The following is a 22,696-nucleotide window of genomic DNA, read 5'->3' as shown; positions in this document are numbered from 1 at the left end:
AATGTTTTTCCAAATAATAACGGTAATCCGAAGATTTCCCCCGTCACGTTCGGACAGATGGTCCATCTGCCACCGGTATGTTGAGCACTGAGTGCTTAACCTACAATCGCTGTCAGATCAGGCCGGCCAAATCTCGGTCTTATCCCTGTTCTGAGGCTGCCTTCCCTGGCAGAGCCGAGTGGCACAGATGCTAGAGCCCTCTGTCTCCTGTCCAGGTCCCACAGGGCAGCCAGTCATGTGCTGCTGACCTTAGGAACGTTGCTTAATGCTTCTAAGCTAGGTTGTGTTCAGGGGCTGCTACATAATGAAGAACTGCTTGGTTTTCTTTGATCAGAATGCATTATAAAGGAAGTGTGAAACCCACTATTTTTCCTTGGAAGCCAATAATAGGGCTTACCGCCAGGCAGGCTGATTAGATGAGACAAAGGAAAGAACATTGTGGTATGATTTGATCTAATGCCAGAAACTGGACAGATTTGGGTCTTCAGTCGTGGCACTTAAAACACAACCTCTAAACACTATATCCTTTACCATAACTAGATTAATGCATGATTAGTTTCCTCAGTCGTAGTATTTTATGTACATGCAGCTTTTTACATAATGTTGTTTTTCTTTGATTGGGGTGTTGTCCATGTTCTGTTTTGAGAATAACCTGACTTGTTTCATCTATACACAAACACAAATCCAAGCTGATGGTACTTGTCTTTTAATGGGGCATTCTTGGGTATGTCTTGTTTATATCAAGTGTCAGGATATAATGGTATCCTATTACTATAGGTTATTAGTTATATATTCTAATAGTATTATCATAATAACTGCATCCATTGATCACTCCCATCAATCTATGGTTTTATCTGTAGAATCCATCTTGAAATTTGTTTTGTACTGATGCTTTTGGGTTAATGCATTATAATTATATTATTTATAGTACATTTTTGAAGAAATCGGTATTAGCAGTTCAAACATTGCCTTTACAAGTAGGCTGCATTAGATGCCTAAAATATAAAGTGTATAAAAAAACTTGACAGTGCAATTTACAGCAGGGCATTATTCACATTGAAGTTTGCAACAGTTCAGAACTTGGTTACAACCGTACATTTAACCACCAAAAGACTTGTATTGACCCATCACCATTCTTTTAATTCACAGCCCCTTCTACGGAGAAGACTTCTTCTTTGAGATTCCACGACCATTTCAGTATTTATCCTTCTATATTTACGCAAAGGGATCTTTCCAAAGGGACCTGCCTGTTGGTATGTCATTGACACACACACACACACACACACACACACACACACACACACACACACACACACACACACACACACACACACACACACACACACACACACACGCATCTAATGTGTCTCCAGGAGGCATGTGTATACATACAGCATGTTGTTGTGTTTCTAGGTAAAGTTTCCATTCGGAAGGAGGAGTTGTGCCAACACAGTGGAAAGGAGCATTGGTTCAGCCTACAGCCAGTAGACCCCAACTCAGAAGTCCAGGTGGGTGCCGGTGAAGAAAATTAAAAGTGAACCATAACAATAATTTAAGAGCGTCCTGATTATCTTGAAATAGCTTTTTACATATGATAGTTTCTGCGTAATTATATATATATTTTTTTGTGAGTGTAGAGATGTGTTGCAATGAGTTGAGCCAATACTCATGGCAAGTCAAAGAAAGCCAAGGGAGTAAGCAGGCTAGAAATCCCTTCAGTGATGAAACATAGTCCCACGTTTTTAAAGGGGCCCCAAGTGTGTTGAATGAGTTCATTCAGCTGGAACCCTCTTGGTATTAGATATTTTACTCATTTCCATCATTTCCAGCAAACCTCTGCTTCATGTAACCAAATACCTACAGAAAGGTGTCTAATAAAAAATGGTGTGCATACTTTCCGTAGTCTGTTTATATATTTTGCTTTGTTTCCCAAAGTTTTTTTTTTTTGGAAGAGAACTCAGAAGGACTAAAAGGCCTCAGACTTTAGTGTCTTGAATTGAAATAGTGTCGGAGACGGATCACAGACGCACATTAACATGCATCTCCAGTGACCGCTGTGACCGATCGGGTTTCATGTTCCTGCTCAACATGCAAATAACCACATGCAACAATTCTACATTGTTGCCATAGTGCCTGGATATTCAATGGCAAACCTGCCTGCTTTGCCCTATGAACGGGGTCAAATGGAGCCTGGGCTTAAGACGTGTAGCTCTGTCACTGTGTCCGTTTGGTCTCATTAAAAAGCATGCATGACATCTGTAGCTGCTGGGGCGACAGCGAGAGAGGCAGAGCCTCGAGGACTATGCTTCATAGGAGAGACTACACCTGTAAAGACCAGTTATGAAATCAGAGTCCGACGGCACGACAATTGTTATTTATGGCTCGGACAGAATGCATCTTTTCTGCTTTATTTTTTATCTCAAATGTTTCCAAAATGAGGAGGATGCTTGGCTACGTTGCAATCGGTGGTTGTAATGTCCTTAACAGGGGATGAGAAAAAGAGGTGGGCGTTTGTTCCGCGTGGCGGTACAGAGATCTGCTGGAGAACACGGTGAAACAGTAGCTGTACTCTTCACGTTTCTGCAGGCAGAGGGAGAGAGAAATGTTTAAGAAACGAATTTCCCAATGACTCATCCGGCCATTTAAAATATCTTCCCCAGCACTCACAACAGGGTATTGCGTTGTTACATTGGTGATTGCATATCCTATGGGAAACTGCTATGGTCTTGAGCAACATGACTGATAGGGTCCAGTGGAGATGTCTAAGCCTCTTTAGCTTGCAGGTGTTACAGTGAGGTGTGGTGCATGCGAAGTTCTAGCGCATTTAAAACCATTCCGCTAAAGCAACCAGGCTGAAATGTTGACTCAACAGGCCCATGGTAGACCATTCTATTCTGAGCTTGTTTCCTGCGCCAATCCACTCTCCTCTACTCAAGGTGTGTGTGTGTGTGTGTGTGTGTGTGTGTGTGTGTGTGTGTGTGTGTGTGTGTGTGTGTGTGTGTGTGTGTGTGTGTGTGTGTGTGTGTGTGTGTGTGTGTGTGTGTGTGTGTGTGTGTGTGTGTGAGACAAGACGGGACGTAAGAGTTTAAGTAGATAAGAGGGTTGAGTGGAGGGAAGAGTTAGGTTGATGAAGCTGTAAGAAAACGTCCATACAGTGTAGCGTACTAGTGTGTGTGTGTGGTTCTCTGTGGCAATGGATGTCATTTTGGATTGCATTATTTTGATAAAAAAATAATAATATACCAAAAAATAAAAGGTATGTTGTGCTAATACCACTGACTTAATTTGATATATTGGCCCACTGTTGATTTTTGGAGAGAGTGTGTGGGTGTCTTTCTCTCTCAAGCTATCAGTCTTTCTGTCTATCTTCTATCTGTCTTCCTCTGGCTCTCTGGTTCTTGGTTTCCCTTGACACATCCGAGTCAGCCCTAACCACATCTGAACAGATTAGACCTTGCTGGCTTGCATAGTGTATGACACATTGATACCATAGTAATATTAGTAGCTAGACCGATATCAATGAGATTACCTATATTGTGTAGGATTTGCCTGAAATTTGACAAAATTAGTCCAAATGGAAAATATATAAATGCAATGCATTTGACATAACAATTGCCATTGCTACCCTCCTGAATGTGTATTTATGTGTGCACATATCACTATGTTTTTTGTTCTCTGCTTGATAGTTAATCAGGTATAATACAATTTAACCAATGGTTAAATTGTCTGTTTAATTCTTAATTAATTGAACTGGGCTTTAAAATATTCTACAGTTGCAAACACCACATGGTTTAAAAAGGTCAACTGAAAATGTAGCCTTCTGTTGAAGTTTTCCGTAGCTGCCTCAGTACAAGCAACTTGTGTTGTTTTCCTCCTTTTTTATTTTTGTTTTTGGCGTCTCTAGGGTAAGGTTCACCTGGAGATGCGACTTAGCGAACTGATCACAGACAACGGACCCGGATGTCAGCAGCTACTGGTTCGGTGAGTACCGGCATGCATATGTAAAGGCAGATTTCCTGTGTCATCTGCCATTTGTATTTGTGTGTGATATACCTCACCAAACCAACATAGTCAGATGTTATTTTTGTTTTCAACAACAATGTATGTCAGACTCACAACTGCTCTAACCCATTGACGTGTTTGTGAGCAATGTGATGAGCAGTCGCTTGCGACGACATACAACTGAGCGGATACGTTTTCTTTTATTTTTATATATATTGATTTACTATATATATTGGGAAAGGTGTAGCGAATTGATCAATAGGAATTACCTTATTTACTTATCGATCACAATCCAAAATCACTTGTGTTGTAACAATCTGCCATTGATTTTATGGCAGTTTTGTATGGTATTGGATACCCTTTAATATCTCAAAACAAGTCAAAATGCATTTATAGTAGTACAAATGATAGGATAGGATTATTTTCATTTGAATTACATTTCCAAATCTACAGATGTAGGTTAGGCAAAATGGAAAATGTAAGGTTGTTGAATTGCATTGTTTGGCTGAGGTATTTAGACGTGCATCTCTTATATATAGACACGTATACGTTAGCTGAGCCACAGAGGCCCTCTGCGTTCAGCGGTTTCACCATGGTTAGTCCCACCGGGGAGCTCTCGACGGGTTTACCAACACACAAATAGTATGTGTGTTGCATCCACTTTCAACATCCCCCGTCCCTCGTGCTTGCTTCACGTCCTCGTGGGAACACTGTACTTCTCTAACGCCAAACGGTGACTAAAGTGAGGATTGGAGAACTACAAGCCGAGTGCTAATGCCAGTTGTTATCATAAAAGACTGACCGAAAACTACCCTAAAGTATGTGTTGGCAAGCAACAACTGGAACCAAACTAAAGTTAGTTAAGGCCGGTGCTGGTCTCGTGGTAGACTAACATAAGCCCAAACTCAAGTGAGAGAGTGTGATCGACATTAGAAATATAAATGTACAGATAACGGATAGGCGTTTGTATGTCACAAACAAAATGTATGCAAGACACATTTTGTGTATTTGGGCGTGCAGATGTTGTTTGTGCTTCATTCACAAAGCGGCGGAGAGGAGGAAGTGATGGCATCGCGACAGGAAGCCGATGCTCCGCGTCCTGCAACGGCTGTGGTTTTCCGCTGACGCCATTCAGACTCTCAGACGCTTAGCTTAACCTGCCACCTGTTCGCCATATGCTCTGTACTTTTACACCGTGCTCAGAGTGGGCGGGGCCTCAGAGTGGGGATGACGATGTCTTGTGAAGGATCTATGAGAGAGAGAGAGAGAGAGAGAGAGAGAGAGAGAGAGAGAGAGAGAGAGAGAGAGAGAGAGAGAGAGAGAGAGAGAGAGAGAGAGAGAGAGAGAGAGAGAGAGAGAGAGAGAGAGAGAGAGAGAGAGAGAGAGAGAGAGAGAGAGAGAGAGAGAGAGGAAAAGTATCGCCATGACGCCCCAGCAATGGATACACAAACATCCTACAGTTTGCTACTCTCACTGCCGGTTGCTTACTGACCCCACTTGGTTATAGGATGGATTCAGTTATATTCCCTTCTGGGCGCGCTCTAATAAGCAACATCCTGTTTGGAGTGACTACACGGCATGTTGACACCTGCATCACAGAGATGTCTGTTTACAAGGCGATTAAAAGCACGACCACAACAGCTTTTTTTTTTTTTTTTTTATTGGGTCATTTGAACCATTGTTATTTAAAAAAAAGATTATAAATTAACTATTTTATACCTGAAACCTACCCTAATATATAACCCTAATTATACAGGACGTCACCCAAAAAGAAGTCTATCTCTATGTTTACAGTATATTGTCCCTGCTGCCCTGTCCTCCTCTAGGATCATTGAATGCCAGGGACTGCCGTTGATAAGTGGGCAGAACTGTGACCGATATGCCACTGTCTCACTGGTGGGACCATCGAGGTAACTTCCACTGAAACGTTCACTAATAGATATGGTATACCACTATACATCTCTCAATTCCTCTCTCAGGCTCAGATGTGCTTCATTTATCACACACATTTTACATGTTCTCTAGCCGCTGTTCAATAATAAATGAGTGGATATCAAAATGACAAGTGCATAAATACGTCTGAGTGTTAATTAAATGTGTGATTCTCCTTTTCACAGGTCTGATCATAAGAAGACCAAGGTAAAGAAGAAAACCAGTGACCCTCATTTTGAAGAGATCTTTTCCTTTGAGGTATGGCTATGATTGTTCCTGTTATCTACCACCGCTAAACCTCACATGATGGCAGCCCTTGTTTTAAATTGGATACCATGAACTGCACGTTACCATGACTTGCCTCCGAATTTAAAGGTGCCATGACATACCACCAAGTGTGGTGTGATTACCCATTACAAGCCGTTTTGGAAATCTGCCCCTTATGACATATAAGGGACATCATAATGGACAGAAATTTGTGGACTATAGACATAATAAAGAGTAGACGCTGCATCGACCACTACTGCCTACTGGCACTGACAAGCCGTGGGGCCGCCATCTTGGACCGGTCGACTGCTCCACTCAGTGTAATCTGTTTGGCAGGTGCAATGAACTGCCAGCGCATTTAATTTATCAAACCTCACTGAATACCAAACAGATTTTCACACAGGTTCTTTTGCTGCAAAGGTCATACATGCTATGATACAGGACACATGGTTTGGCTTGTTTGAATATGCATAGTGGGCTTAACAGTAATAGAATATTCTGATATATGATATAAAGTGACCAGACGTCCGAGGTTAAAACGGGGAACATAATCCCCGAAAAGGGGGAAAATCAGAGACGTTTCCAGTTTGACTAGAAATCTGATTGAAAAACCTAATGTTGTGTCTTCAAAAACAAAACAGGGACAGGTTGTTTTTTCTGTATTTAGCCTGGGACAGGCAACCAAAAACAGGGACCTCTGGTCACCCTATGATATGTGATGTAGGCTATGATAGGTATTTTGCAAATCACACACTATAAATGAGATAGCATGAGAAACAGATAGGGGCAGTAAAGTCATCTATTTTAATAAGTTGCAGAAACAATTAATGCATGATAAGGCTATATATAAATGTATACATAGCCTACATAAATATATGAATACATTAGATATCTATATATAAACACATGAAAGTTTTCGTATGAGTTAATACCCCTGAAAGAGGACTGTTTTGCAGAGCTTCTTTCTCGTGCTCCCTTTCTGCAGTTCAAGAGAGGCGAGTTTGGCAACGTGTTGCAGCCTTATGAAACACAGATACAACCAATGACAAGTCAGAATGCTGGTTGTCGATGCCAAACTGTGTCTCCTCCTGAAAAGTAATCCCCGAGCCCTGTTTGCGATGGGCCGCAGATTTGAACAGGAATATGCTGCACAGTGCTCTGGCATCTTGTGTCTTCTGCTGCTAGGAGTATGACCGGTCCAAGATGGCGGCCGCATTTCTTGTGCCCAGCAGCCAATGCGGCATCTACTCTTTATAATGTCTATGCAGTGGACTGTAGCAAACGTGTAGCTCATCTATCCATCACACATCTAGGTGGACACGCACACCTGTGATGTCTTAAGGGGCTGATTTCCAAAACCGCTTGTAACGGCTAATCACACCACACCTGGTGGCATGTCATGGCACCTTTAACGTTCTGTGTAGCCTAACCTAAAGGCCGTCCCCAGGTCACGAGGTCCAGCAGCTACTCGAAAAAGTCACATTTCCAAGTGGAGGAGGAGGACATTGAAAAACTGGAGCTCAAGTATGTTGTTCCCTCATTTTATCCACTTTAGTGTGTTTTTTTTCAACGACCATATTGAAATAGAAAAAAGATTGAAAAGTATGAATGTTGTGTTATCTGACTGCTGATGGAGAGCCGTGGTTTTTTGGTTAAGGAAAAGTTTGGGCGTCCATCACGGTAGACTCTGGTAGCTCACAGGGTAAGACCCTAGACTGACGTGAAGGTAAACACACATGCATGGTTTGTGAGGCTTGGACTTGATGTGTTTCTTTGCTGAATGCCATTGTTTGGTTTTGAACAAGCGATGCAGGTGAGGGCAGCACAGGAGTGTGAACGTATTTCTTCCCGCTCATGAATGGCGCTTGGTTTTTGTTATGAAGTGGCGTGGCAAACACATCAAAGCGACTGGGAGTTTCTTTTTTTTTTTCCCTTCCTGTTGCACCCGTTTGTACGTGTCCTCTCTGTGTCTGCAGAGTGGAACTGTGGAACAACGGGAACCTTGCCCAGGACGTGTTCCTGGGGGAGACGCGGGTGTCCATCAAGATCCTGAGGAATGAAAACTTCCACAAGGCCTGGTGAGAAGATGGAAGTTGTGATTTTATAAAGTGCAGCATGACACATGGTGGAACAATAACACACAGTAGTGATAATAAACACAAAACCAAGTCAAATCTGGGTACAAAATGGGAAGGTCACAAAGTGCTTAAAGAGATGCTGGCCAATAAAATGGCTATCAAAATGTCTTTAATCCTATCGTTTTTCTGCAAGTGCTGTAAAAAAAGAAGACATTTAATAACTAAGAAACGACCAGGGTTAACACAGTTAACACACAGTGTGTTTACACTGTGTGTTAACTCTAGCTCCTCCGGCCGAAGTCTGCATACGACCGAGAGGTCGGAACAATTGAGCGTCGGAGAAATTATATGGACCCGAAGTGAACTGACAGCTGTCTACTTAAAACATCTTTCTCGAATGCAGGCACCTGAGTTTGTTGTTGCTGGTGACGTAAAGAGGTCAACTGGTGGCTCTATTACCACTAGTTGAAATGGGTACAGCGCCACCTATCGTACCGGGGAATGACATGCTTCGGCCAATGAATCGATTTACTCACCGCCATGTATACTCGGACAATTGCAGTTGTCCAATTGCGGAGCATAGTCGAACTATGGCTTTAATCGGATTAAGCTGTGCATGTAAACATACTGACTGTGCCTTTGTCAGTGTTGCTATATTATGATGCCCCAGAAGTGGAAAATGAATGACGTAGTAGAGAATTGTATCTACGTACGTACCATGTAAACCTTATTGAAGCACATTTGGGCAACGTCACAAGTGGTAATTCCTTCTCCCCTTTCATCATTCAGCAATGCATGCATAAATGCTTGCGCATTTGCAGGGCCTTTTTGTTGTTGTTATTGCTTTGTCTTCTTTTCCCTAATCGCCAAGTCAGTGTAGCCGGAATGAAAGGGCGATGGAGGGGTAGATAAGGAGCATCGTGTGTGTGTGCTCACCGCTCCTACACCATGTGTTTATCGCACAGCGAGACCTGCCGGCCCTGTGACGTCGGGGGCCACTCCACTTCTCTCATAGAATGTGACACTCTAGATCGGATCGGCCTCAGTGTGGCGAGGCCCATGTCGTTCTGTTTCACACACGCACACGTGAATCATGACAAGCTCAGCAACAAATGGAGCAGCGTTGCACGGGGGAAACGTTTGTCTCGACCGAAATCAAACCCAAATAGTTTCAATCTTTTTTTTTCTCTTTCATCAACGGTTTCCGAGTTGTGTTATTGACGGCATAGTGGTGTAATATATGCGCTGATCAAATCGACAAATCTATTTAGGATCTATTGCTGCTACTTCTTTAACCCGTATTTCCTGCTTACCGGTGTGCATGAGTGTGCGGCTAACCTGTGCTAATGTTCTGTTCTGCTGTGTAAGAGTGTGTGTCCAGGCCCCGGAGCACACACAGGGTTGTGTCACAGATGGCAATCTGTGAGGGAGCTGTGTGGGCGGCAGTTTGCATAGTGATAGCACTTAATGGCCCGTGTTGAGGCTGGAAATGTGGTCGTGCAACAGGCCGACTGACAACTCTGCTGCGCAAACTGAAATAGTCTGCCATGATCTGTCTTTGAATTTTGGGGCTGAAAGTATATCTTGAGTATGCGCCACAGGTATCTATTAATAACGTGTTGCAGTTTGTTGTCGTAAAGGAAAGCAAAAAGTTCTCAAGTAACAAAGTTGAAGGAGTGCTCTACCTATTGGTGTCTAGTTGTATGTGCAAGCAGAAGAAAAACCATTGGATCTTTTCCCCACAGGGTCAGCATTGCTTTATAAACTTTGACTGAATTATTTTGGCTAAAGGTCCACAAGTTCCCCCGAAAGCTGCACAAAAGTGAAACCCTGAACTCTGTCGGCCCTTGTGTCCTCCTGCAGGTACCTTCTGCAGCCCAAAGGGAACGGAAACAAGCACAAGCCAGACGACCTGGGCTCGCTGCGGCTGAAGGTCAACTACGTAGAGGACACGGTTCTGCCTTCATCCTGCTACAAACCACTCTGCAACCTGTTGCTCAAATCCCCAGACGTCAAGGTGTGTGCCTTTTTTCAGTCACTTTAGTAAATCAATGACACCCAGATGTATTTTTGGGTTGAGATAATAAAAAAACTGAAAATATGAGCCAAGGTTCACCAATGTCGCTTCATTTTGTGGTGAGGCCACCAACGCATGGTGGTATTTGTGGGAATTATCTGCTACTCTTACCATATCCTACCTAATGTGTTCCTGTTGGTAAAACCACATTAAATATGTTTCCTGGTAATTATATGTAAGAAGTTGAAGCCTAATTAAAAACTTAAAGTTTAATCTATTGTTTATTGATGGCTCCCCTCACCGTCCCTCTCTCTATCAAATAACCCTTCCTTGTATCCTTGTCCTTCCTTCCTCCCCCTTCTTGATTCTTCCTTTTCTATACCTCCTATCCTCCCTCCATCACCCGGCTCCTGCCCTCCAGCCCATCTCTGCGTCGGCAGCCCACATCCTGGGAGACATCTGCAGGGAGAGGTACGAAGCGGTGCTGCCCCTGGTGCGCCTGCTGCTCCACCACAACCGCCTGGTGCCTTTCCTCACAGCCGTGGCGGCCCTGGAGCTGGAGAACACGCAGTGAGTAGCCCAGGGCCGGCAAGTTCTGGTCCCTTGTTCCACCCGATCCTCATTGTTGGGGCGATCGCTGGTGTTACTTTCCTAAGAAAGAAATACGCTTCTTAATTTGTTATCCGAGGGAGCAGGAGGGACGGCATGCAGAGGCAGAAATGTTGTTCATGCAGACCATGCAAGAACACTTTTATACTGTCTGACTTCATGATAATACTTTCTTTGTTTCACTATATAATGTGTTTTATATATTTATTCCAGCACTGGGTTGTGACCTGTTTTTCTGTCTTAATCATTTATATTATAATTATGTTATAATGCTAATATAATGTTCTTTGCACGTTCAGGGAGGCCAACACCATCTTTCGAGGCAATTCCCTGGCAACACGCTGCATAGATGACATGATGAAGATCGTCGGAAAGAGTTACCTTATGGTTACACTCAAGCCAGTTTTAGATGAGGTATGAACAATGGAGTATAACAATGTCCTTGTACGCTTTTTGTTATATTATAGATATAATGTGCTTCAAATTCAACGGGCATTAGAAATCATCTGCTTTAAATGTAAATTGCCTTGGAGTTAATGTGCTTTTTTAAAATAATGTCTTTGGAAAACATTCAGTTAATAGTCCTGTTGCTGTCTCTTTCTGGGCTATTATGAAGAAACTAATTTAACCTTGTTCTGTCGTAATTTAATTTGAATCCTGGTTTCAGAATTAATTGCACCTGCCAGACGTAGCGATGTCTGACCTCAAGCGCTGCTCATTTTCAACGCTCCCTTTTTTTTTGCCAGATCTTTGATTCCAACAAATCATGTGAGATTGACCCGATCAAGCTAAAGGAGGGCGATAATGTGGACGTCAACAAGGTAGGCTGTGGCCAATGGAATAGCACTTTTATGACGAACCGCGGATCAGGGTATCTCAAATGATACGCCACACAACAACATCTCATATTTCTATTCATCTCTCATGAAAGGCATCCTGCATTATAAACATAATGGGATCAGCAGAACCCTCTGTAACGACCAGGCTTTCGTCGGCCCCTCTCGGATGCGCTGATATGTTCACAGATCTCGCGTGATGTTTACACAGCGTTCCGGTTGAGGGCTGAGGGCGTAACGACCACAATCATGCGCCTGAATGACCTTAAAGCACCTGGGCCATCACTGTCTGTTCCCTCGACACAACCGCAGGGCGTTATGTCGATAGGCGGAATTGAGGTCATGTCGTTTAGTAGTGTTGTCCTCGCTGTCTCCGTGTGCAGGAGAACCTGCAGAACTATGTCCAGAAGGTCTTCTCCTCCATCACCCAGTCCAGTGCCAGCTGTCCCACTCTGATGTGTGACGTGTTCAGGTCCCTGAGACACATGGCCTCCAAGCGGTTCCCAGGTGGGGACCGGCCTTCACCATGGCATTGTAGGGCAGGATAGGCCTGTCCCCTACTTGCTCATTATTAACATGTTATGGAAAACACGTTATATATTCAACAAAGCTTTACACAGGAATATAGAGCAAAATATATGGGAGCTATTTGTACATTAGCATAAGTAGGCTAAACCAGCAGAACTATGGGCTCAAATGACACGTATTATAAAAAAGATATATTAAATGCAGACTTGTATTAGAATAAGTTGGGCTCAAGCATTCTATGCTAAACCTGATTGTTCAGCAGTGTTTTACAAGTTGTAGTACATGTATTCACCACAAGGGGGTGTCAAGTCCCAGTATACACCATGATTCACCGGGTGACCAGCAAATTAGCAAGGAAGCTGATTATTCACAACTTCACAACTTGCACTCCAGACTATAAAGCTGTCATTTCGCTACACGTTTAATCCAAACACACAGTGACTCTGGAGGCTGACTTTGAATCATGTTTCTAATTGTTTGCATCGCTGTGCTCCACAGCTGACCCACACGTGCAGTACTCTGCGGTCAGCAGCTTCGTGTTCCTGCGTTTCTTTGCGGTTGCCGTCTTGTCCCCGCACTCCTTCCAGCTTCGACCCCACCATCCTGTAAGTGTGTCTTCATGTGCCGTCCAAAGTCCACATTTTGCCTATTTTGTCAGGTTTTTATAGTTATAGTTTATAGTTTTTATAGTATACATATTTTACCTTTAACAAATTCCTATCTTCATTTTGGAATACATCTGATCACTAATTTGTGCAATTAATGCTAAGCCATTGATAATTATTATATATTTGTATGTATTTATGTGTTCAGGACTATATAGCGTAACTTAATGCTTGGGAACGGGGCCCACACTTTATGTCCCTTTGGTTCGAAGTAGGAAACAAAGTCATTTTTAAGTCCTTACTTAGAGAACCAGTAGAGGCACAAACTGATAACATCTGGCAATGGATGAAAAGAGGCCCTTTGGAGCCTAGGGAAAAATAACCACTTGGATATACTTTTACAGACCTTACACGAGTCAGATTACATTATATACACAGTACATTTATTAGCAATGAGACCCTGTATGGCCTACACATAACATGCTTGTCTCTGCTGTCCTTGCTATCAGGATCCTGAGATCTCTCGTACGCTCACGCTCATTTCCAAAACCATCCAAACACTGGGCAGCTGGGGCAGCTTGTCCAAGAACAAACTGGTGAGACTGGCACTAAATGTATTTCATAACGGCCACTTAAGATTTAGTACAAGATCTGAAGTGTGTGTGTGTGTGTGTGTGTGTGTGTGTGTGTGTGTGTGTGTGTGTGTGTGTGTGTGTGTGTGTGTGTGTGTGTGTGTGTGTGTGTGTGTGTGTGTGTGTGTGTGTGTGTGTGTGTGTGTGTTAATTTGTTGTTGCTATGGGAACCAACTGCAATCCTAACAATATTCATGTGGAGTGATTTTGATGTTTTCTCTTTTCAGTCTAGTTTCAAGGAAACCTTTATGTATGACTTCTTCAAATCCTTCCAAGAAGACAAGTGCATTGAGAAAGTTAAAAAGGTATTTACATTGTCTTTTTTTATTTGACATGTGATTTTGTTTGTGAATTATTTTGGGAGTTTGAGGGGCAGCCTTGTTTTCTGTTTAATCCCTTCACAGTTTCTTGACGAGATCTCGTCTAATGTCAACAAGGAATCAAGTGGAATGGAGGATGCACTCATTCTAAAGGAAGGGTAAGTAATAGTAGTGTTAGGGGTGTGTTCACATGAAATAAAGGTTTGTACAGAATAATATGCAGTAGCTTTATAATGATGAACACTTCCCTAAGTGAAATGTATTTAATTGTTGGAGACTATTCAATGAAATAAAGCATAATTCATTTATTTAAAAAAAGATATGTGGAGCTTTAGTGCTCTGACATTTTCCACAGAAAGAATGTACAAACTAAACAGGATGAGACACAAGAGTACTAGACTAGTGTTACCCCTGCATGAATCCAGCAGTGGCACAGTGCGAGACATTGTTTCTCGCACCACTGCAATCAGTCTTGCAAAAACAAAACGTTGGGTGCCCTGAATGCAATTTATTTTATTTGAAAACATGTATATAATTTAATAATATTAATTTATTTAATATTATATATATAATTATTTAATACAATTTAATAATAATAATAATAACATTTAATAAATAATGTAAAACATTCCTAGGGAGGTTTAGCTAACCCTAGTGTCATTAGAGAAATACCATGGAAAGAAACTGACAGCAAGATAGTTTTGGTGTGCTAGAAGAACAGGAAATGCATAATGATACTATAGGTGGCATTAGCTCAGGACTGGCTTTAGACTAAATCAAGGAAGCATAAAAGAAAAAGTGAAAGTGACTTATTAATAGAAAGGACAACTTTGATTGGGTGGAACAGAAGTGTTATGAACCCCAGCCAGTGGGATGGCTACAAACTGCAGACTGAAAAACGGTATTTGGGCTAACATTAATGCCGAAACAATGTCGCTCTTATTCTATTTGTTGTTATATTGTCACACCATACCTGGAATCACTGATCACATCAAAACCTTTCTGCGCCGCACACATCAGCGGTGCACATGCAGATCAGCCCCGTTCACACACACATCAGCATGTGCACGCCCACATCGGCCCCGTTCACACGCACATCAGCCCGTGCACGCCCACATCGGCCCCGTTCACACGCACATCAGCCCGTGCACACCCACATCAGCACCGGTCACGTGTACATCAGCCCATGCATGTGCACATCAGCACAGTTCATGCACATGGCAACATGGTGCACCTCACAAAAGTGTTCAGGGACACACTAAGATCTAATGTGTGCTAGTGCTGGATAATTCAAGGCTCTAGGGACTATGTATATGGAATATATTTTGGTAACACTTCATACACTGCCCAATCCATCAAAAGGGCAGATGTTCAAGGCCATCCAGGGAATGCATGTTTGAAACGCTCTTGAAGCACATATTCTTTCAGACAATAGGAAATGGGAACATTATGTTGCTGAATTTGATACAGTTTCTGACCCAAATCAGAAGGATCATCAGCATGAAGCCATTATATATTTGATCAAACCAATGATGTGTTTTATGGGGATAAAAATTCCAGTAAAACAAGACATTCCACATCCCTGGAGAGGGGTCTTTGTGATGGATTTCAATGTGAAAAGTGCTCCAACATGTAAACATAACAATATGTTAACGCAATCGTATGTACCTATTACATTGAGCAGGGCTGTAGCCATAATGTTATCCCTGGCTCATCCCGTCTCCATAGGGAGGTGCAGAAACGAGCCCAGGGAAGAAAGCGAATCGGCAAGAGAAACTTCAAGAAGAGGTGGCTGAGGGTGACCAACAGGGAGCTCTCCTATCACAAACACAGAGGTAAGGACATGTAGTGCACTTTAAGGGAAGAATGGAGTCCTCTCTCGGGATCTCTAATTGAAATCTAGTTCTTCAGTGCATTGTATAATACTTAGAATATAATAGAATACCCCAAAAAAGAGTGTTTCTTCAAAAAGTTTGTGTAATAGGCCTTTCACACATGAACTTCAGAGAAACTCCAGAGAAACAGGGTCCGGAGATGACCCAGAGTTGCCCTTTCACACATGCAACACACAGCCAGAGATAAGCCACATCAGATTTGTTGACACATATTGGAGATACTCTGTATACTTCAGGCGAGGGGTGGTTCCCGGGTAGAGCGTGTAGGAGGCAAGACGTGATGCAAGAAATATGCAGCAGAGGTCGCAGTGTTTTGTTACAACACCTCGTAGATCGTGGGTGAGGCTACTGACTCTTTTTGCAGTGATGTCAATACTGCATTTATTCAGATGTATCCACAGTATCAACAGAAGAGTGGAAAGTTTGAACGCAAATGATGGGTGATTTTTGTGTGATTATGCCGTCTGGGTGCTTGCCCAGGTATTGATGTGGATCCCACAAACAATAACAACTCTCTGTGCTTTGAGCAGTATGAGCTATTCACAGCCATGCAAAAATGTGGAGAGGCTAGTGAAGTCTCTCATGCAGCAAAGTTCATGATGATGGTCCATTCAAGCCTACAAAACACAGACATTGTGTCTCTGATTGCGATATTTAAAGGAATGTTCAACCCCATTGGCTCCAACTATGTGAGCACATTCGATTTGCTCAAAAGGGTACTCATAAGGCCCCTTTGAGCGGGCTGATTAACTATTGGCCTTGCCTAATCTACAAGGCATGTTTTTCTATCAGAAAATGCCTTGTGGACTGAGGTAAAAACAGGTGACTCCTCATCCAGACAGATCGTAGGGTCAATGGAGGAGGGCTCGCTTGGCCCTCCAAAAGCCACAATAGAATAAGAAGTGCTCGCTCTGGTTATGGTTTGTGAACGCTGAATCAATGTCTACTCATCATGTTGTGTACAGAGAAAAACACACCAGACAGAGAAATTAGGCGTTTGTTTCTGTAAAAGCGAGTGACAACATCACAGAGAGGAACTATTGTTTATATATGGATTTTTGTCTGCTTTTGAGGAGTCTTACTAACCCACCCCAAAAGTCCACACACGGTTGTGAGTAGTTTGACAGTGTTTTGTTTTAGTTTCCCCCATTTATTGGGAACATCACCTGATCGTGCATGGTAATAATATTGTTTTTTATTTAATTACTTTAAGTGAGACTGGGGTTACTAACAGTAACTATAAATCCTTAACATTCTTCACACCTGGACATATCCCTACAATTACACAGTTGCTCCTCTAAATAAGTTCACCGACGTTGCTGATGTGCGTGTGAACTGTGTTGATGTGTGCGTGCACAATGCTGATGTACCCTTGCACTCACTCTATGTTGCTGATGGAGTAAAACTTCTCACGTTCAGCCATGACCCAGGCAAGATCCCAGCTGTTTACAAGGGTACCCAGCTATTTTTGACAGCTGGTTATTTTCTTTGGTATCTGAAGTCATTCCTGGGATGAGGAATCGAATGGGAATTAAAGGATAACTCAAGGACTTGTAAAACCTGGACCCTATGATCCCATAATTCTTAGTCTAAGTGACTTATTTGGAAATTGTTCCAGTATGTAGCGAGAGCGCTTCAGACATTACAGCACGCTCACAGAAAGGATCCATAGAGGGAAAGACAACTGGTTCCTTTACCCATCACTTGCTCTGCTCTGTTTGTTATTGAACAAAGTCTCACTCACGGAGAAGTGTCACACACTGAAATATTACGCACCAAAGAGTTGAGGTGTTGCAGTCTCATCCGTATTGTCTTTACAATCTCTAACCTTCTTCATCCTAATCTTTGAGCTAACGCTTTTCTGCAGTCCAACACAACAAAATCTGACCGGCGCTCCTCTCTCCAACTCGCACTCAAGTTTCCCCCTGTTCCCCCCGTTCTCCCCTGTCAGTTACGTTGAGGGCGGCTGACAACAACCAAACTCCCGGCCGATTTCTTCTTGAGGGAGACTTGGTTAGACACAATAACAAACGGACTGGATCAAGCCAAAGTTCTCTGTAGGGATCCATTTGAAATGTTGTCAGACACTTACTATCACAATCTGAACTTGTCGGTGGCAAAAAACAAGAATCCATTCCTGGTGGGCCAGATGCACATCTGTGTCAGGAAACTATCAGGCCTGATTTAGGTTTGACCCTTGCATAACTGACTCCCTCCCTCTAGTGTTGTAGACGGCTTGTTCGACAAAACCAGTAGGCACGGGTGAGGTCTTGTAAATAACTCCATATGTATTCGTCTTGATGTTTTATTGTTCACTCCCATATAACTAAAACAGAGTGTGGCACATGTTCTTTTAGTGTCTCCTCGGCCTAACAGCAGCAAACAAATAATAAATACCTATGGAACGGACAATATAATTTAAACAATAGCAATCCCCCAAAAAATACAATACCAGCAATAATAAAAAAAAAAATAATAATAACCTTTATATTTACATATTAAAAATCAAACAAAGTAGGTTCAAAAGATGGAAAAGGTTGTCAAATATAACTGATGGGTGATGGCGATAGTACATTAGCACGGTGCAGTCTTGGGAACGAGGTCAATATTATGGTTCAGGACTAAGATGGAGGCCATAGCTCAGTGTCTAGCTAGATCTTTAGGAGGGAGGTGTGTGTCTGTGGTGGAGTACAGGCTCTCAGTGTATTATGCATACTTCTGTGGTGAGGCAGCCAAACATTTTTGTAAGACTACATTGTTAATATATATAACTTATGTGCATATTGATCGAACTACCAATCAGGCATCATCAGGTGTCATTTGTTGGTGCCGTTCTTCAACATGTAAAAATGAGAAATTCAAATTCGCAGAAAGACATGCATGCACCAATAAATCATTTCACATCAGCGAATCGTGTGCTCGTGCCAGCAATCATGATTATGTCATTTTGTATTTAATTACACCCTAAGTTTCACTGAGGTAACTAAGAGTGACTAAAAAATTGTTTACATTTTGCCCATCTGGAAATATGTTTACAATTACACAGTAATTGGAAGCTTATTATTTTTGCTCCTCTAAATAAGGTTACTGATGGTTAATCAAATGAACAGTTGTCACTAGATATCTCTGTATATCTAGACAGGATATGACGGTAGATTTGTTGGTCCAGTACACCCAGTATCTTTGGTAAAGCATGGAGCAATCCTTGTTGGACACTTAAATTGTGCCACAAAAAAAAGCTGCACAGTAAGAATGTGTTTGATGCTTGGGAAAATATTTCGCAACTATAATCACAATGGAGTGTGCGTTTATGGGACATTGAAAGAAAGACTCATTTTCGATTGACGGCCCCGGCCCTCAAGCCATCAAAAGCAACCAATGAACAGCGCTGTTGTTCAAAAGTCTACAATGCTCAATTTAACTTAAGTTATTTCAGTCTGCGCTGATACAGGCTCAGTGCAACAAACTCTTCATTCATACAATCTTTCTATACTGTTTTTGGACCCATTCCCACGGCCAGGTGCTGAGCCTTTCCAGGGTGATGTCCGGTATTTTAAATACCTCCATCTCATTTTATTGCTTGGTCTCTAGATAGGTATTTAGGAGGGAGGACATGATTTATGTAGAGGTTTTTTTCTATGGTGGAATTCAGGCTTTCAGAGTTTTATACTTCTGTGGTGAAACATCCAAACATGTATTGATCAACACGTTCAAGTCCTCCAGTTTCTATTTCTGATTCATACAAAGACATTGCCCCAATGAATTATTTCACATCAGCAAACGAGTGTCCACTTGCAGTCAAGGGATTACTTTAGGATTTTTCCACTTGAACCATATTTTCCCATCATTTTGGGTCCAAGATACAATTGTGGACATCCATTTTTTGAATTGGTTCAGTATTGAGTGAGAACGATGCAGCCATAGTCCACCAACTGGGCTGCAATGTTATCTTTAGGGGCAACGGCGCCCGGCAATGTATGTCCTCTAAAAGAGCCTGTTTTGGCCACTGCTGGCTCAGATTATATTCTAACATTATGGATCCCTGCTGAGGAATAACCAGTTGAAAAGTCCCAAATGTATCCTTTCACACTAAAGTTCTTCTAAAACAAATCATTTTTTTTACTAACATTATAATTAACATTTGGAGCCACATACATTTTAATGCATGTTTTTTTGTGTCATGTCCCAGAGGTTTGTGGCAGGGCTAGGAATCAGCTTTTCATATCATTAATAATAAGAGGGTGGCTGAAATGCACACGGCTTTACTCTCAATTACTCTCACTCTCATGAAACTCGATTGTGGTCTTAAAGAATTCGTTGTAACCCCCCCCCTACTCCCCGGTCTATCCACTTCCCCCACCTCAGAGCTTCTACAATGGCTATTTCTCACACTCATGTTATGTGTACTCTGTTGTTCTTGAGCACGTATTCATGAACCGGCGTTCTCTGCTGTAGGGAAGGAGGCCCTATGCATCATCGATGTCAAAAATATCCGGGCGGTGGAGAAGCTGGATGAAAGTGCCTTTAATCGCAAAAATGTAAGTTTCCCCTTTTTCCTTGACTTATTAAACGGACATTCATGTTAACGGACGCCTTGCTCTGTGGGAGTTCGTTCTGTAGTGTATATCGTCCTGTAGTTTATCGGTTTGGAAGATGTTGTTTCAACAGCAGTAAAAATTAATAGGTGTCCATCATTGTATTCATCAGCGAGATGCAGCAGATGTATTCAGGTCTCTGGTGGACTCTTATCCTATGGAAGATCACTGATTGGTTTGCTCAAGCATCTTTGATAACAAAATATCCTTATTATCTGCATTGACCATCTGGAGGGACAAACAGTTCAAACCACAATCAGAGAATACATTGTTTATATTCATTATACACATACAGTAACATACGTTTATTACGTATGGTCATTTACGTATGGTGGTGTACATAACTATAGATCTTTTAAATCACATCTCTGTAAATCCAAGTTTTAGCAGATTTGTACTTACTGAGATTGGAAATCGTCTCATTGTTGGGGAAAATAAAACAATTTCACTGTCCCCAATAGAAGTCCCAACTTCAACCCTTTGTGTTTTTTCCCCCCGTTCTCACCAGATGTTTCAGGTGGTCCACGCAGATAAGCCTCTGTACGTCCAGGCAGGAAACTGCGTGGAAGCGTGTGAATGGATGGAAGTCCTGAGCCAGTTCAGCCGCTGCAATGAGCGACGACTCGCCAACTTCCATCCGTCTACCTACACGGGAGGAGCCTGGCAGTGCTGCAAAGGCCTGAGTGACCGTGCACCGGGCTGTAAACCGTGCACAACGTGAGTCTCTGCCCCCCCCCTCCCCCACCAACAGCATTGCATAGCCCTCACCTGCTCACTCACGCCCACAGCAGACCTATGCATGGTTCCTTGTTTCATTAGTGTTTATTCATCACTGGCCACTAGATGGCGCCGTTTCTTGAACACAAAACTGTTTTTCTGATAACCACAGCACTTGCACTGCTTAATACGGGTGTTATATAAAGCTTTGTCTGACAGAGTTCAACCCTCTTATGAGATATAATGGAGGATAATCAACTTGGAGGCGCTATAGGATTTGTGAGGGAAGACACGATGGCAAAGGTTATTTAGTTGTTCTTTTTCAATACACCAGGATGCTTTACATAATGTGCTTTTAGTGCTTTCATTTTATATGGCCTACCGTTTTCTCAGAGACAACCTGATATTGATACAATTTCTACAAAACAATGATTAGAATAAAGGAAGGCGAGCCCAATCCTGTAGAATTACAGTACAAACTAGGAACATCTGGCAAACAATAATGGTACATAAACTGAACAAACTGAACGCATGTAATCCAAAAGGACAGGCCAGATACTTAGAATGGGGAAATAGATTGAAGCCCAAACCATCAAAATCAGTATTTGAAGTTTGATGTTTTTCCAAGTTTGTCATCTAATCCTGGCATGAAAAGAGACATTTGAAACGGCTCTGAGAAATCAAGCAGACGCTAAAAACGTTCAAAAAAAACAAATGGTTGACGAGTATACTCTTTTGAGTAAAACAATGGGAAAAGTGGTGTAAACACAGCACATGTTCTCTAACAATGGAATCCAATTGACATCAAATAGGTATTGGTTACATACTTAAATACTTAACTTCATAAACATGGTTTCTAAACCTTATATATTCAGGCCTACTACTTTTAGGTGGTTCACTCATGAATAAATGCTGAATTGAATTATGCATTGGTGACGAGCAGATCCTAACATGCATTGACGAATCCTCAAACGCCTGTTGACTCTCCTTCACAGCCCCATGCTGGCCAACCTCCAGCTGGATATAGACTGTGACCGAGAGACGGAGAGGATCTTCTCCCTGCTCACATGCAACGACGGCAAGTTCCAGAAGATGGAGGGTAAGCATCTCGGTCTCCTGTCCTCTGCCTTGGTCCCAAGTGAAGGGGTCAAACTGCATGTAGTCGAACACTTGAAATGCTTGAAATGTAATGAATATGCTATCGCTTCATTTGTTTATTAAAGGACCCCCATTAGCTGAATATGCTGTAGTATGCTTGTGTCCACACTAAATCAATGTATACAATAACGCCCACTGAGTTGAGGTCACATTAAGAGCCGATACCTGAGAGACATACACACAAACTATCCATCAAAGAAATTAGAAAAACAAGATTGAAAAATATCTCTTACAATCACGTTGCATAGGTTGCATGTGTCGTATTAACGGCAATGTCTGATCTAGTGTCACGTGTGTGTGTGTGCGTCCGGTAGATGCGTGTGCCAGTATAGCGGTGTACCAGGGTCCCCAGAGGGAGCAGGACGAGTACTCCAAGTTCACCATTCAGGACCCCAAGGAGACCTTCCAGACGTTGAAGCAGCTCCGCAACGTCATGGAGGAGCTGCAGACGCAGCACGACCGCAGGAACGACCCCACCGCCAAATACGGCAGCCTGTACGTGTGT

At 42.4% G+C, this 22,696-nt stretch overlaps 1 protein-coding gene across 1 annotated transcript in view; it reads left to right on the top strand.

Annotated features, from left to right (window-relative positions):
- Window positions 1-22,696, top strand: part of rasa2 (RAS p21 protein activator 2) — a 29,921-nt gene that overhangs the window by 4,685 nt on the left and 2,540 nt on the right. Inside the window, exons 3-23 of the mRNA XM_084467116.1 lie at window positions 1,150-1,253; window positions 1,414-1,508; window positions 3,905-3,981; window positions 5,829-5,912; window positions 6,120-6,192; window positions 7,649-7,725; window positions 8,178-8,279; window positions 10,143-10,296; window positions 10,718-10,866; window positions 11,205-11,319; window positions 11,652-11,726; window positions 12,125-12,248; window positions 12,768-12,874; window positions 13,384-13,470; window positions 13,734-13,811; window positions 13,911-13,984; window positions 15,555-15,661; window positions 20,177-20,259; window positions 20,825-21,033; window positions 22,029-22,132; window positions 22,506-22,686. Of these exons, the coding sequence (XP_084323242.1) occupies window positions 1,150-1,253; window positions 1,414-1,508; window positions 3,905-3,981; window positions 5,829-5,912; window positions 6,120-6,192; window positions 7,649-7,725; window positions 8,178-8,279; window positions 10,143-10,296; window positions 10,718-10,866; window positions 11,205-11,319; window positions 11,652-11,726; window positions 12,125-12,248; window positions 12,768-12,874; window positions 13,384-13,470; window positions 13,734-13,811; window positions 13,911-13,984; window positions 15,555-15,661; window positions 20,177-20,259; window positions 20,825-21,033; window positions 22,029-22,132; window positions 22,506-22,686 (2,259 nt within the window). The remainder of the gene's footprint in view (window positions 1-1,149; window positions 1,254-1,413; window positions 1,509-3,904; window positions 3,982-5,828; window positions 5,913-6,119; window positions 6,193-7,648; window positions 7,726-8,177; window positions 8,280-10,142; window positions 10,297-10,717; window positions 10,867-11,204; window positions 11,320-11,651; window positions 11,727-12,124; window positions 12,249-12,767; window positions 12,875-13,383; window positions 13,471-13,733; window positions 13,812-13,910; window positions 13,985-15,554; window positions 15,662-20,176; window positions 20,260-20,824; window positions 21,034-22,028; window positions 22,133-22,505; window positions 22,687-22,696) is intronic.

This window comes from Micromesistius poutassou (genome assembly GCF_964030765.1).
Source record: "Micromesistius poutassou genome assembly, chromosome: 4".
NCBI lineage: Eukaryota > Metazoa > Chordata > Actinopteri > Gadiformes > Gadidae > Micromesistius > Micromesistius poutassou.
This window is presented reverse-complemented; position numbering and strand designations above follow the sequence as displayed.